The 14980-nt window shown below is 64.3% G+C and overlaps 2 protein-coding genes across 2 annotated transcripts in view; one reads left to right on the top strand and one right to left on the bottom strand.

Annotated features, from left to right (window-relative positions):
• Positions 1-3386: 3386 nt before the first annotated feature.
• On the bottom strand, positions 3387-9706 carry EIF1AD (eukaryotic translation initiation factor 1A domain containing). The gene is made up of 8 exons (XM_068999594.1): positions 9661-9706; positions 9438-9531; positions 8338-8446; positions 7076-7184; positions 6053-6097; positions 4503-4555; positions 4137-4423; positions 3387-4055 (listed from the first exon to the last, which is right to left on the bottom strand). Exons 2-8 carry the CDS (start codon positions 9522-9524, stop codon positions 3465-3467), a joined length of 1281 nt encoding a protein of 426 aa, XP_068855695.1. The 5' UTR covers positions 9525-9531; positions 9661-9706; the 3' UTR covers positions 3387-3464.
• Positions 9707-10442: 736 nt separating this feature from the next.
• The window catches only part of LOC138101820 (splicing factor 3B subunit 2-like), a gene marked incomplete at its 3' end in the record, with an annotated part of 42917 nt that continues 38379 nt past the window's right edge, over positions 10443-14980 (top strand). Inside the window, 5 exon segments of the mRNA XM_068999593.1 lie at positions 10443-10612; positions 11850-11896; positions 12678-12743; positions 13788-13925; positions 13927-14031. Of these exon segments, the coding sequence (XP_068855694.1) occupies positions 10447-10612; positions 11850-11896; positions 12678-12743; positions 13788-13925; positions 13927-14031 (522 nt within the window).

The following is a 14980-nucleotide window of genomic DNA, read 5'->3' as shown; positions in this document are numbered from 1 at the left end:
CCCCAATGTCCCCAAAGTGTCCCCCAATGTCCCCAGTATGTCCCAAATGTCCCCCCAATGTCCCTCTGGTGTCCCCAATGTCCCCCCAATGTCCCCCCCATATCCCCCAGGCGTTCCGGCAGCTCTCCCACCGCTTCCACGGGAAGGGCTGGGGGTGACCCCCAACATGTCCCCATGGTGACCCCAGTGTCCCCCAATGTCCCCCAACGTCCCCCCAATATCCCGCAATGTCCCTTCTGGTGTCCCCAATGTCCCCCCAATGTCCCCCCCATATCCCGCAGGCGTTCCGGCAGCTCTCCCACCGCTTCCACGGGAAGGGCTCGGGGTGTCCCAACATCCTCCCAACGTCCCCCCAATGTCCCCAACGTCCCCCCCAATGTCCCCCAATGTCCCTCTGGTGTCCCCAATGTCCCCCCAATGTGCCCCCAATGTCCCCCCAATGTCCCCAATGTCCCCCTGATGCCCCCAATGTCCCCCCAATGTCCCCCCCATATCCCGCAGGCGTTCCGGCAGCTCTCCCACCGCTTCCACGGGAAGGGCTGGGGGTGACCCCAACATGTCCCCATGGTGACCCCAGTGTCCCCAATGTCCCCCTGGTGACCCCAATGTCCCCCCAATGTCCCCAGTGTCCCCCCAATGTCCCCCCTGTCCCGCAGGCGTTCCGGCAGCTCTCCCACCGTTTCCACGGGAAGGCGCTCGGGGTGACCCCAACATCCTCCCAACGTCCCCCCAATGTCCCCCCGGTGTCCCCAATGTCCCCCCAATGTCCCCCCCCTGTCCCCCAGGCGTTCCGGCAGCTCTCCCACCGCTTCCACGGGAAGGGCTCGGGGTGTCCCCGATGTCCCCCCGATGTTCCCCCAATGTCCCCCCAATGTCCCCATGGTGTCCCCCCAGTGTCCCCCCTGGTGTCCCCAATGTCCCCCAGTGTCCCTCTGGTGTCCCCAGTGTCCCCCCAATGTCCCCATGGTGTCCCTGTGGTGTCCCCAATGTCCCCCTGGTGTCCCCAATGTCCCCCCAATGTCCCCAATGTCCCCAGTGTCCCCCCAATGTCCCCCCAATGTCCCCCCCATATCCCGCAGGCGTTCCGGCAGCTCTCCCACCGCTTCCACGGGAAGGGCTCGGGGAAGATGAAGACGGAGCGGAGGATGAAGAAGTTGGATGAGGAGGCGGGTGAGGGGGATTTGGGGGGGGTCTGGGGGCTTTTTGGGGACCCCCCCCCCCCCGTGCTCCCACTGGGGACCTCCAGCCCAGTTTTGGGGTCCCTCGTGCTCCCGCTGGGGCTTCAAACCCCAATTTTGGGGTTCCGGGGTTATTTTTGAGGTCGTTTTGCTCAAATTTTGGGCTCCTCAGCTTCGATTTTGGGGGTTCCCCGGAGTCTTTTGGGGTCTCCCCCCAAGCCCCATTTTTGGGGAGCTTCAAACCCCAATTTTGGGGTCCCCCCTCGGTTTTGGGGTGCAGCTGCTGAAGAAGAGGAACCCAGTGACACCCCCGGGATGGGGATGGAGGAGGTCCCAATGGGGGATTCCCTTTGGGATTTTGGAGAAAATTTTTGGGGAGTTTTTGGGGGATTTTTTTAGGAATTTTTTGGGGGGTTCCCAGGGGTTTTGGTGTGTCCCTGATTTTGGGGTCCCCCCCGCTTTTGGGGTGCAGCTGCTGAAGAAGAGGAACCCCAGTGACACCCCCGGGATGGGGGAGGTCCCAGTTGGGGGATTCCTTTGGGATTTTGGGGAATTTTTTGGGGAATTTTTTGGGGAATTTTTTAGGAATTTTTGGGGGGATTCCCAGGGGTTTTTGGGGTGTCCCTGATTTTGGGGTCCCCCCTCGTTTTTGGGGTGCAGCTGCTGAAGAAGAGGAACCCCAGTGACACCCCCAGGATGGGGATGGGGGAGGTCCCAATGGGGGGATTCCTTTGGGATTTTGGGGAATTTTTTGGGGAGTTTTTGGGGGGATTTTTTGGGGAATTTTTGGGGGGATTCCCAGGAGTTTTGGGGTGTCCCTGATTTTGGGGTCCCCCCTCGTTTTTGGGGTGCAGCTGCTGAAGAAGAGGAACCCCAGTGACACCCCCCGGGATGGGGATGGAGGAGGTCCCAATGGGGGATTCCTTTGGGATTTTGGGGAATTTTTGGGGGAATTTTTGGGGAATTTTTTAGGAATTTTTGGGGGGATTCCCAGGGGTTTTTGGGGTGTCCCCTGATTTTGGGGTCCCCCCTCGTTTTTGGGGTGCAGCTGCTGAAGAAGATGAGCTCCAGTGACACCCCCCTGGGCACGGTGGCGCTGCTGCAGGAGAAGCAGCGGGCGCAGAAGACGCCGTACATCGTCCTGAGCGGCTCCGGCAAGAGCATGAACGCGTGAGGGACTGGGAGCACTGGGGACGGACTGGGAGGGACTGGGAGGGGGGGGCTGGGAGGGACTGGGAGCACTGGGACAGACTGGGAGGGACTGGGAGGGGGGCTGGGAGGGACTGGGAGCACTGGCACGGACTGGGACGGACTGGGAGCACTGGGAGGGACTGGGAGCACTGGGACGGACTGGGAGGAGGGACTGGGAGCACTGGGACGGACTGGGAGGAGGGACTGGGAGCACTGGGAGGGACTGGGGAGCACTGGGAGGGACTGGGAGGGGGGCTAGGAGGGACTGGGAGCACTGGGAGGGACTGGGAGGGGGACTGGGGACAGACTGGGAGCAGTGGGAGGGGAGGGACTGGGAGGGATGAGGAGGGGCTGGGAGGGGGGGCTGGGAGCACTAGGATGGACTGGAAGGGGGGCTGGGAGCACTGGGAGGGACTGGGAGGGATGGGGAGGGGGCTGAGAGGGACTGGGAGCACTGGGATGGACTGGGAGGGACTGGGACCACTGGGAGCAACTGGGAGGGGGGGCTGGGAGGGACTGGGAGGGGGGCTGGGAGGGGGGCTGGGATGGACTGGGACGGACTGGGAGGGAGGCTGGGAGGGACTGGGAGCACTGGGAGGGACTGGGAGCACTGGGAGGGACTGGGAGCACTGGGACACTGGACCCCCCTTTTCTTTCCAGGAACACCATCACCAAGTGAGGGTGCAGGGGCACCCAGGGGCACCCAGGGGACACCCAGAGACCACCCAGGAACACCCGGAGACACCTTTGGGACACCCAGGAACACCCAGGGACACCCAAGGGACACCCTGGGACACCTGGAGACACCTCTGGGACCTTTGGGGACACCCAGGGGCCACCCAGGAACACCCAGAGACCACCCAGGAACACCCGGAGACACCTTTGGGACCACCCAGGAACACCCAAGGGACACCCGGAGACACCTCTGGGACCTTTGGGGGCACCCTGGGGACCCTTTTGGGGCACCCCCCCGGGCCCCTCCCCGCGCTCGGGGGACAATAAAAGCCTCTCTGGGAGTCTCTTTGTGTCACCGCCTGTCACTGGGGGGGGGGTGGGGGGACACCCCCAGAGCCTCCCCAGTGCCACCAGTGCCCTTTACTGGGGAACGTCCCCCCGGCCCACGTCCCCCCTGGCACCGCTGTCCTCGTCCCCATCGTCCTTCGGCTGTGGGGTCGTGGCTCCCGGGGGGTCCCCGGGGGGCTCCTCGGTGTCCTTTGTGGGGTCCTCGGTGGCGTTCGCGGTGTCCCCGGTGGTGTCCCTGGTGGGGTCCTTGGTGTCCTTCCCGGTGTCCTTTGTGGGGTCCTCGGTGGCGTTCACGGTGTCCCTGGTGGGGTCCTTGATGGGGTCCTTGGTGGGGGTCCTTGGTGTCCTTCCCGGTGTCCCCGGTGGTGTCCCCGGTGTCCTTTGTGGTGTCCCTGGTGTTGTTCGTGGTGTCGTTCCCGGTGTCGTTCCCCGGTGTCCCCGGTGTCGTTCCCGGTGTCCTTCCTGGTGTCCCCAGTGGTGTCCCCGGTGTTCTTTGTAGTGTCCCCAGTGTCCTTCCTGGTGTCCTTCCCAGTGTCCCCGGTGTCCCTTCCCGGTGTCCCCAGTGGTGTCCCCGGTGTCATTTATGGTGTCCTTTGTGGTGTCCCCGGTGTTCTTTGTGGAGTCCCCGGTGTCCTTCCCCCGTGTCCTTTGCGGTGACCCCGGTGTCATTTACGGTGTCCTTTGTGGTGTCCCTGGTGCTAGTCCTTGGTGTCCTTCCCGTTGTCCTTCCCGGTGTCCCCGTTATCCTCTGTGGGGTTCCCTGGGTATCCCCGCTTGCCGCGCTCCGAGCTGTCCCCGGTGCTGTCCCCCGGTGCTGTCCCCGGTGGTGTCCCCGGTGCTGTTCCCATTGTCCCCATCAGTCCCGGTGTTGTCCCCGTCGTCCTTGGTGGTGTTCTCATTTCTGTTCCCGGTGTCCCCATCGCTGTCCCCGGTGTCCCCATCGGTGTCCTCGGTGTTGTCCCCGGTGTCCTCCTCGCTGTCCCGGTCGTCCCCGGTGTCCCCATCGCTGTCCCCGTCGCTGTCCCCGGTGTTCCCGGTGTTGTCCCCATCACTGTCCCCGCTTGTCCCCGTCGCTGTCCCCGTCGCTGTCCCCGCTGTCCCCCCCGGTGTCCCCAGGGGTCCCCCCCCGGTTGGTGTTGACAAAGAGCCCCCCAGGGTCGGCCCTGCCCCGGGGACACGGGGGGGGGGTCACACCGGGGGGGGGTCATGGTGGCCCCAGTATGGCCCCAGTGTGTCCCCAGTGTCCCCAGTATGGCCCCAGTGTGGCCCCAGTGTCCCCAGTATGGCCCCAGTATGGCCCCAGTGTGGCCCCAGTGTCCCCAGTATGGTCCCAGTGTGGCCCACAGTGTGTCCCCAGTATGGCCCCAGTGTGGCCCCAGTATGTACCCAGTGTGTCCCGAGTATGTCCCCAGTGTGGCCCCAGTGTGGCCCCAGTGTGGCCCCAGTATGTCCCCAGTGTGTCCCCAGTATGGCCCCAGTGTGTCCCCAGTATGTCCCCAGTGTGTCCCCCAGTATGGCCCCAGTGTGGCCCCAGTGTCCCCCCAGTATGTCCCCAGTGTCCCCCCAGTATGGCCCCAGTGTGTCCCCAGTATGGCCCCAGTGTGGCCCCAGTGTCCCCCCAGTATGTCCCCAGTGTGTCCCCAGTATGGCCCCAGTGTGGCCCCAATATGGCCCCAGTGTCCCCCCGTATGGCCGCAACGTCCCCACTATATCCCCAGTGTGGCCCCAGTGTCCCCAGTATGACCCCAGTATGGCCCCAGTATGACCCCAGTATGGCCCCAGTGTGTCCCCAATGTCCCCAGTATGGCCCCAATGTCCCCCAGTATGGCCCCAGTGTCCCCAGTATGGCCCCAGCATGGCCCCAATATCCCCAGTATGGCCCCAGTGTGTCCCCAATATGGCCCCAGTATGGCCCCAGCATGGCCCCAATGTCCCCAGTATGGCCCCAGTGTCCCCCAGTATGGCCCCAGCATGGCCCCAATATCCCCAGTATGGCCTCAGTGTCCCCAGTGTGGCCCCCCCAATTAACCGCCAATTAACCGCTCATTATCATGCCCCAACCCCCCAATTAACGCCTGTTATCACCCCCAATTAACTGCTCGTTATTGCCCCAATTAACCCCCAATCACCAACCCCCCATTAGACCCTCATTCTCCCCCCCAATTTATGCCCATCCCCCCCTTTGTGCCCCTCCCCCCATTTTGCCCCTCCCCTCTTTCTGCCCCCCCTTTCTGCTCCTCCCCCTTTGTGCCCCTCCCCCCACTCTGTGCCCCTCCCCCACTCTGTGCCCCTCCCCCACTCTGTGCCCCTCCCCCATTTTGTGCCCCTCCCCCACTCTGTGCCCCTCTCCCCCTTTCTTGCCCTCCCCCCTTTCTGCCCCTCCCCCTCCCCCACTCTCTGCCCCTCCCCCCCCACCCCTCCCCCACTCTGTGCCTCTCCCCCCTTTGTGCCCCTCCCCCCTTTGTGCCCCTCCCCCCTTTCTGCCCCTCCCCCACTCTGTGCCACTCCCCCATTTTGCCCCTCCCCCACTCTGTGCCCCTCCCCCCATTTTGCCCCTCCCCCACTCTGTGCCCCTCCCCCCATTTTGTGCCCCTCCCCCACTCTGTGCCCCTCCCCCCATTTTGTGCCCCTCCCCCCCATTCTGCCCCTCCCCCACTCACCCCTCCCGGGGGTTTTTCCTCTCCAGGGGCGCGAAGGCCTCGGGCCTGGGTGGGGGAGGGGCGGGGGGGGTTACTGGGAGGGACTGGGAGCACTGGGAGGGGCTGCCCCTCCCCCACCCGATGGGGGTCCTACCGCAGCCCCTGGGGGGGGTTCAGGGGTATTTTGGGGGGGTGTTTTGGGGTATTTTGGGGGGGTTGGGGGGATTTTGGGGCTTTTGGGGGGGTTTGGGGGGGTTTTGGGGTATTTTGGGGGGTTTTTGGGCCGGGGGGGGTCCTACCAGAGCCCCTGGGGGGGGTTGGGGGGATTTTGGGGGGATTTTGGGGTGTTTTGGGGGGGTCCTACCAAAGCCCCTGGGGGGGGTTGGCGTATTTTGGGGAGTTTTGGGGGATTTTGGGGGGATTTTGGGGGGATTTTGGGGGGATCCTACCAGAGCTCCTTGGGGGGGGTGGTTGGGGTGTTTTGGGGGGGTGTTTTGGGGTATTTTGGGGGGGATTTGGGGGCATTTTGGGGTATTTTAGGGGAGTCCTACCAGAGCCCCTGGGGGGGTTTGGGGTATTTTGGGGGGGTGTTTTGGGGTATTTTGGGGGGTATTTTGGGGGGGTGTTTTGGGGTATTTTGGGGGGCATTTGGGGGCATTTTGGGGTATTTTGGGGGGGGGTGTCCTACCAGAGCCCCTGGGGGGGTTCAGGGGTATTTTGGGGGGGTGTTTTGGGGTATTTTGGGTCATTTTGGGGGGTATTTTGGGGGGGTGTTTTGGGGTATTTTGGGGGGGATTTTGGGGCATTTTGGGCTATTTTGGGGGGGGGGGGTCCTACCAGAGCCCCTGGGGGGGGTTCAGGGGTATTTTGGAGGGGTGTTTTGGGGGGGTGTTTTGGGGTATTTTGGGGGGGATTTTGGGGCATTTTGGGGGGGTGTTTTGGGGTATTTTGGGGGGGATTTTGGGGCATTTTGGGGGGGTGTTTTGGGGTATTTTGGGGGTATTTTGGGGCATTTTGGGCTATTTTGAGGGGGGGGGGTCCTACCAGAGCCCCTGGCGCTGCAGCGAGCGCACGTGGGGGGGGAGCAGCACCAGCGAGATTTCGGCTTTGACCTTTGACCCCTCCTCGATGGGGTCCACGAGCAGGAAATCACCTGGGGGGGGACGGAGGGGTCACTGAGGGGTCAGCGAGGGGTCAGTGAGAGGTCAGTGAGGGGTCACTGAGGGGTCATTGAGGGGTCACTGAGGGGTCACTGAGGGGTCAGCGAGGGGTCAGCGAGGGGTCACTGAGGGGTCACTGAGGGGTCACTGAGGGGTCACTGAGGGGTCAGGGGGACACAGGGACAGGTGACAGCACCCAGGGCAGGAAGGGGGTGGCACAGGAACGGTGGGGGAGGGCAGGGGGGCAGTGCCAGGGTGACAGTGGGAGGGTGACAGGGGCAGGGTGACAATGACAGGGTGACGGTGACAGCGGCAGGGTGACAGGGTCAAGCTAACAATGACGGGGACAAGGTCAGGGTGACAGTGACAGGGTGACAGGGTTAGGGTGACAGTGTGACAATGACAGGGGGACAAGGTCAGGGTGACAATGAGAGGGTGACAGGGTCAGGGTGACAGTGACAGGGTGACAGTGGCAGGGTGACAGTGGGAGGGTGACAGGGTCAGGGTGACAGTGACAAGGTGGCAGCAACAGGGTGACAATGGCAGAGTGACAGCGTGACAGGGAGAGGGTGACAGTAGGGTGACAGTGATAGGGTGACAGTGATAGGGTTACAGTGATAGGGTGACAGGGACACGGTGGCAGTGACGGGGTGACAACGAAAGTGTGACAGTGAGAGAATGACAATAACAGGGTAACAGGGTGACAATGACAGGGTGACAGCGACAGGGTGACAGTGGCAGGGTGACAGTGGCAGGGTGACAGGGACAGGGTGACAGGGACAGGGTGACAGCGTCACTCACCTCTCTTGATCCAGATGTGCCACCGGAAGCGTGGGGGCAGTGACAGGGTGACAGTAACAGGGTGACAGTGACAAGGTTACAGGGTCAGGGTGACAGGGACAGGGTGACAGGGACAGGGTGCCAGGGACAGGGTGCCAGCGTCACTCACCTCTCTTGATCCAGATGTGCCGCTGGAAGCGCGGGGGCAGGGACAGGGTGACAGGGACAGGGTGACAGGGTCAGGGTGACAGTGGCAAGGTGACAGGGTCAGGGTGACAATGACAGGGGGACAGGGGCAGGGTGACAGGGTCAGGGTGACAATAGCAGGGTGACAAGTGACAGGCCCAGGGTGACAGCATCACTCACCTCTCTTGATCCAGATGTGCCGCCGGAAGCGCGGGGGCATGCTGGCCAGGAACCGCGTCCCCTCGGCCGTCTCCACCTCGTGCAGGTTGTTCCCCGGGGTCCCCAACACCTGTGGGGACACGGGGGGGGGGGGGGGGGGGAGGGGTCGGGGCCTTGTCCTCCCCCCCCCCCAACCCCTCGGTGTCCCCTCCCCCCCCGTGTCCCCCCTCAGTCTCTGTGGCCCCAGGGTCGCCTCTCTCCGCGTCCCCTCGTCACCCCTGTCCCCGTGTCCGCCTGTCCCGGGGCTTGGTCCCCGGGTCCCCAGTGCCCCCCAGTGTCCCCCAGTGCCCCCCGAGTGTCCCCAGTGCCCCCAATATCCCCAGTGCCCCCCGAGTGTCTCCAGTGCCCCCCAGTGTCCCCAATATCCCCAGTGCCCCCCAGTGCTCCCAGTGCCCACCCCAGTGTCCCCAGTGCCCCCCCAATGTCCCCAATATCCCCAGTGCCCCTCCAGTGCTCCCAGTATCCCCCCCAGTATCCCCAGTGTCCCCCAGTCCCCCCCAGTGCCCCCCAATGTCCTCAATATCCCCAGTGTCCCCATTCCCCTCCAGTCCCCCCCATTCCTCCCAGTGCCTCCCAGTCCCCCCAGTGCCCCCACTGCCCCCCACTGCCCCCATAACCCCCCAATGTCCCCAATATCCCCAGTGCCCCCCCAGTGCTCCCAGTATCTCCCCCAGTATCCCCAGTGTCCCCCCAGTACCCCCAGTCCCCCCAGTGCCCCCATAAACCCCCAGTGTCCCCAATATCCCCAGTGTCCCCCAGTGCCCCCCAATGTCCCCAATATCCCCAGTGTCCCCATTCCCCTCCAGTCCCCCCCATTCCTCCCAGTGCCTCCCAGTCCCCCCAGTGCCCCCCAGTGCCCCCATTCCCCCCCAATGTCTCCAATATCCCCAGTGCCTCCCATTCCCCTCCAGTCCCCCCAGTGCCCCCATTCCCCCCCCAGTCCCCCCAGTGCCTCCCAGTCCCCCCAGTCCCCTCAGTCCCCCCATTCCCCCCCAGTCCCCCCATTCCCCTCCAGTCCCCCCAGTGCCCCCCAGTGCCCCCCAGTCCCCCCCCGGCCTCACCCTCACCACGCTCTGTCCCTCCGCGGGCTGCACGCGCTCCTGCAGCAGCTGCTGCACCACGTGCTTCCGCTTCGTGGCGCGCGACATCGCGGGGCTGGGGGGGCACGGGGGGGGGGGGTCAGGGACCCCCGAGGGTGGGGGAGGGGCGGGGGAATCCCCCGGGACCCCCCCCGGGACCCCCCCGCCACGGGCCCGCCCCTCCCCCAGCGCAGCGCGCGCTCACCTGCGGCGGCACTTCCGGGTGCGAGCGGCGGCGGCGGCGACGTCACTTCCGGGCAGGAAGGCGGGAATCGGAGAGGCCACGCCCACGAAGGGGCGTGGTTTAGTCCGCCATAAGCGCCGCGTTGTGGGCGTGGTTTGTGACGGGGATACGCCCACGAGGGGCGGGGCCACGAGAAATGAACGGCGGCGTGCGGGGGCGGGGCCAAACGGATGGGCGGGGTTATGCAAATGAGAGCGGGGTCGTGAGAGGGGAGCGGTGGGCGGGGTTATGCAAATGAGAGCGGGATCGAGAGCGGAGAGCGGTGGGCGGGGTTATGCAAATGAGCAGGATCGTGAGCGGTGGGCGGGGTTATGCAAATGAGAGCGGGATCGAGAGCGGAGAGCGGTGGGCGGGGTTATGCAAATGAGACGAGCGCCTGCTGTGATGCAAATGAGCGCTGCTTTGGCGCCATGCAAATGAATAGCAATACATCGTTGCTAAATGGGCGTGGCTATGCAAATGAGGGCTTAAACCATGCTAATGAGCGGGGCGCGCCCTGCGGGTGAATCCCCGGCGGCCTGCTGGGCGCGGTGACGTCACTACAACAGCGCTCACGTCACCACCTCCCACACCGCCCCCAACACCGCCTACATGACGTCACCACCTCCCCCGTGACGTCACCACCTCCCCGGCACCCATGCGGGCCGCGCTGTCCCCGCCCCCTTTCTCCCCCGTGACGTCACCACGCACGGCGCGGCTCCGCGCTCTCTGATTGGCCGCGGCGGCGGCGGCGGCGGCGGGGCCAAGATGGCGGCGGAGCGCGCGGAGGCGGCGGCGGGAGCGGGCGGCGGCGCCGGGGGCGGGCCCGGGGAGCCCCTCAGGGACCCCCGCGCCGGGGAGCGCTCGCCCTACGCGGGCTGGGCCCACCCCGAGCTCCAGGCCACGCTCGCCGGCATCGGAGCCCCCGCGCAGGGTGCGGGGACCGGGGAGGGGGGGAGGGGGAGGCGGCGATCCGTGAGGGGAGTGGGGGGGCGGGGGGGGGGCGGGAAGGGGGAAATCTGAGGGGCGGTGGGGGAATTGGGGGGGGTCTGGGGGGCACCTGAGGGGATTTGGGGGGAACCTGAGGGGATTTGGGGGGTTTGGGGACCACCTGAGGGGATTTGGGGGTCTGGGGGGCACCTGAGGGCATTTTGGGGGTTACCTGAGGGGATTTGGGGGGCTCTGGGGGGCACCTGAGGGGGGTCAGGAGGGAGATCTGAGGGGCAGGGGGGGGGGAATTGGGGGGGGTCTGGGGGGTACCGGAGGGGATTTGGGGGGTTTGGGGGCCACCTGAGGGGATTGGGGGGTCTGGGGGTCACCTGAGGGGATTTGGGGGTCTCGGGGTCACCTGAGGGGGGTCAGGAGGGAGATCTGAGGGGCGGAGGGGAAATTGGGGGCGTTTGGGGGCCACCTGAGGGGATTTGGGGGGTACCTGAGGGGGTCAGGAGGGAAATCTGAGGGGCGGGGGGGGGAATTGGAGGGTGTGGGGGGTACCTGAGGGATTTGGGGGATCTGGGGGGCTCCTGAGGGCATTTTAGGGGTTACCTGAGGGGATTTGGGGGTGCTGGGGGCACCTGAGGGGATTTGGGGGGTACCTGAGAGGGTTGGGAGGAGATCTGAGGGGCAGGAGGGGAATTGGGGGGTTTTGGGGGTTACCTGAGGGGATTTTGGGGATCTGGGGGGCTCCTGAGGGGATTTGGGGGTTACCTGAGGGGATTTGGGGGTGCTGGGGGCACCTGAGGGGATTTGGGAGGGAGATCTGACGGGTGGAGGGGATTTGGGGCATTTTGGGGGTCACCTGAGGGGATTTGGGGGTGCTGGCGTCACCTGAGAGGGTTGGGGGCCACCTGGGGGGGTTTTGGGGGTGCTGGGGAAGGTTTTGGGGTCAGCTGGGGGGGTTTTGGGGAGCCCTGAGGGGGGTCAGGAGTGGCTGGGGGGTTTTGGGGGGGGGGGGGTCTTAGGGGGTCCCTGGGGTTATTTGGGGGATGTTGGGGGGGTCCCTGTTGGGGGGGGAGGGGATTATTGGGGTCCTGAAGGGTCTTGGGGGGGGGCTCAGGAGAGGGAGAGGAATTTGGGGGGGGGGTCGTCCTTAGGAAGGAAAAGGGGGGGGGTTGGGGGGTGTGGGGAAGAATTTGGGGGTCCTTAACCCCCCCCCCCCCCGTGCCCCCCAGGGACCCGTGAGGAGCTGCTGGAGCGGCTCCAGGCCTACACCCTGCAGGTGAGACCCCCAAATTGGGGGGAGCCCCCTCCCCAAATTCCCCCCAACCCCAAATCTTTGTAGCCCCTTTTTGGGGGGGGTTGGGCACGACTCATTTTGGGGGGGGGTTCAGGTGATTTTGGGGGGGTTTCAGGTGATTTGGGGGGGTTTAATTCCAATTTAACTCCAATTCTCACCCTGCAGGTGAGACCCCCAAATTGGGGGAGCCCCCTCCCCAAATTCCCCCCAACCCCAAATCTTTGTAGCCCCTTTTTGGGGGGGGTTGGGCACGACTCATTTTTGGGAGTTTTCAGGTGATTTTGGGGGGTTTCAGGTGGTTTTGGGGGGATTTGGTTCCAATTTAATTGCAATTTTCCCCCCACACGTGAGACCCCCAAATTGGGGGAGCCCCCTCCCCAAATTCCCCCCAACCCCAAATCTTTGTGTTCCCTTTTGGGGGGGGGGACACAACTCTTTTTTGGGGGGGTTTCAGGTGATTTTGGGGGGGTTTAATTCCAATTTAACTCCAGTTCTCATCCCACAGGTGAGACCCCCAAATTGGGGGGAGCCCCCTCCCCAATTTCCCCCCTCCCCCAAATCTTTCTGTCCCCTTTTTTGGGGGGGGTTGGACACGATTCATTTTTGGGGGGTTTCAGGTGATTTTGGGCAGTTTTAACTGCAATTTTGGGGGGGCTGAGGGGGGTCTTGCTGCCCCCCCACTTTTTTGTGGGGGGGTCCCCGTGTCCCATCCGAGCAGGGGGGGCTCACGGGGAGCCCCTCCCCAAATTTGTGCCCCCCCCAGACCGGGATCGTGCTGAGCCGCCCCACCCTGCGCCCTGAGGAGGGGGACAAGGCCCCGCCCCCCCAGGTGGGATTTTGGGGGGGTCTGGGGGGGTTTTGGGGTGGGGGGAGGGGGGCTAAGACCCTCAAGGTTCGTAATTTGGGGAGGGGGGCGGAGTGGAAGGGGGAGGGGTCAAGGTTCATCTCAGAGCTGTGAATTTTGGGGGGGGTTAATGAAGGGTTAATGAGGGGTTAACAAAGGGTTAATGAGAGGTTAATGAGGGGTTAATGAGGAGTTGAGACCCCTCCCCCACCGCTCAGTTTGGGGGTGGGAGGGGGGGGTTAAACCCCCCCCCTAAGAGCACCGAATTTTGGGGTGGGGGATGTGAAATTTGGGGGATGTGAAATTTGGGGGATGGGAAATTTGGGGGATGTGAAATTTTGGGGTGGGGGATTTAAAATTTTGGGGCAGGGGATGTGAAATTTTGGGGCGGGGGATGTGAAATTTTGGGGTGGGGATGTGAATTTTTGGGGTGGGGGATTTGAAATTGGGGAGTGGGGGATGTGAAATTTTGGGTTTGGGGATGTGAAATTTTGGGGTGGGGGATGTGAATTTTTGGGGTGGGGGATTTGAAATTGGGGAGTGGGGGATGTGACATTTTGGGGTGGGGGATGTGAAATTTGGGGGATGTGAAATTTGGGGGATGTGAAATTTTGGGGTGGGGGATTTAAAATTTTGGGGTGGGGGATTTAAAATTTTGGGGTGGGGATGTGAAATTTTGGGTTTGGGGATGTGAAATTTTGGGGATGTGACATTTTGGGGTGGGGGATTTGAAATTTTGGGGTGGGGGATGTGAAATTTTGGGGCGGGGATGTGAAATTTTGGGGTGGGGGATTTGAAATTGGGGGGTGGGGGATGTGAAATTTTGGGGCAGGGGATGTGAAATTTGGGGGATGTGAAATTTTGGGGTGGGGGGGAGGGTCAGGGATTTAAGACCCCCCCAAACCACTCAATTTTGGGGTGAGGGGGGTGCGACTTTGAGGGGGGGGGGGGGTGTCAGGGATTTGTGACCCCCGCCCCCCAAACCACTGAATTTTGGGGGGGGAGGGGGTTTAAATTATGGGGGGGGAGGGTTCACGGGGGGCACCCGCTGACCCCAAGCCCCCTCCCCAGTTGCCCCCAGCGCTGCCCCTGCAGCACCCCCTGGTGCCCCCCCCTCCCCCACCGGGGCTGGGGCTGAATTTCGGGCTGGGGGGGCCCGTGGGGGGGGTCTCGGTGCCCCCCCCCGCCCCCCCCCGCGGGGCTGTCGGACGAGGAGCGGCTGACGCTGGCCCAGCAGCAAGCGGCCCTGCTGCTGCAGGAGGAGCGGGCACAGGTCCGGGGGGGGCATTTTGGGGGGTGGGGGGCACCCTTGGGTGGGTGGGGGGCACAGGGAGGTCGGGGGAGTGGGGTTTGGGGGGGTTTCAGGGGTTTTGGGGAGGTTTTGGGGAGGTTTGGGGGGGTTAAAGCGGCCCTGCTGCTGCAGGAGGAGCGGGCACAGGTCCGGGGGGGGCATTTTGGGTGGGGGGGGGGCACGGGGTGGGCACAGGGGGCTCGGGGGAGTGGAGTTTGGGGGGGTTTTGGGGGGGTTTCAGGGGTTTTGGGGAGGTTTTGGGAGGGTTTGGGGGGGTTAAAGTGGCGCTGCTGCTGCAGGAGGAGCGGGCACAGGTCCGGGGGGGGCATTTTGGGGGGTGGGGGGCACGGGGTGGGCACAGGGGGCTCGGGGGAGTGGGGTTTGGGGGGGTTTTGGGGGGGTTTCAGGGGTTTTGGGGAGTTTTGGGGGGGTTTTGGGAGGGTTTTCGGGGTGCTGCTGCTGCAGGAGGAGCGGGCACAGGTCCGGGGGGAGCGTTTTGGGTGGGTGGGGGGCACCCTTGGGTGGGTGGGGGGCACCGGGAGCTCGGGGGAGTGGGGTTTTGGGGGGGGGTTTCAGCGGTTTTGGGGAGGTTTTGGGAGGGTTTGAGGGGTTAAAGCAGCCCTGCTGCTGCAGGAGGAGCGGGCACAGGTCCGGGGGGGGCATTTTGGGGGGTGGGGGGCACCCTTGGGTGGGTGGGGGGCACAGGGAGGTCGGGGGAGTGGGGTTTGGGGGGGTTTCAGGGGTTTTGGGGAGGTTTTGGGGAGGTTTGGGGGGGTTAAAGCGGCCCTGCTGCTGCAGGAGGAGCGGGCACAGGTCCGGGGGGGGCATTTTGGGGGGTGGGGGGCACCCTTGGGTGGGTGGAGGGCACAGGGAGGTCGGGGGAGTGGGGTTTGGGGGGGTTTTGGGGGGGTTTCAGGGGTTTAGAGGGGTT

The sequence above is a fragment of the Aphelocoma coerulescens genome, unplaced genomic scaffold (genome assembly GCF_041296385.1).
Source record: "Aphelocoma coerulescens isolate FSJ_1873_10779 unplaced genomic scaffold, UR_Acoe_1.0 HiC_scaffold_492, whole genome shotgun sequence".
NCBI classification, from domain to species: domain Eukaryota; kingdom Metazoa; phylum Chordata; class Aves; order Passeriformes; family Corvidae; genus Aphelocoma; species Aphelocoma coerulescens.
Note: the sequence above shows the minus strand (reverse complement) of the source record. Positions and strands in the feature narration are given on the sequence as shown.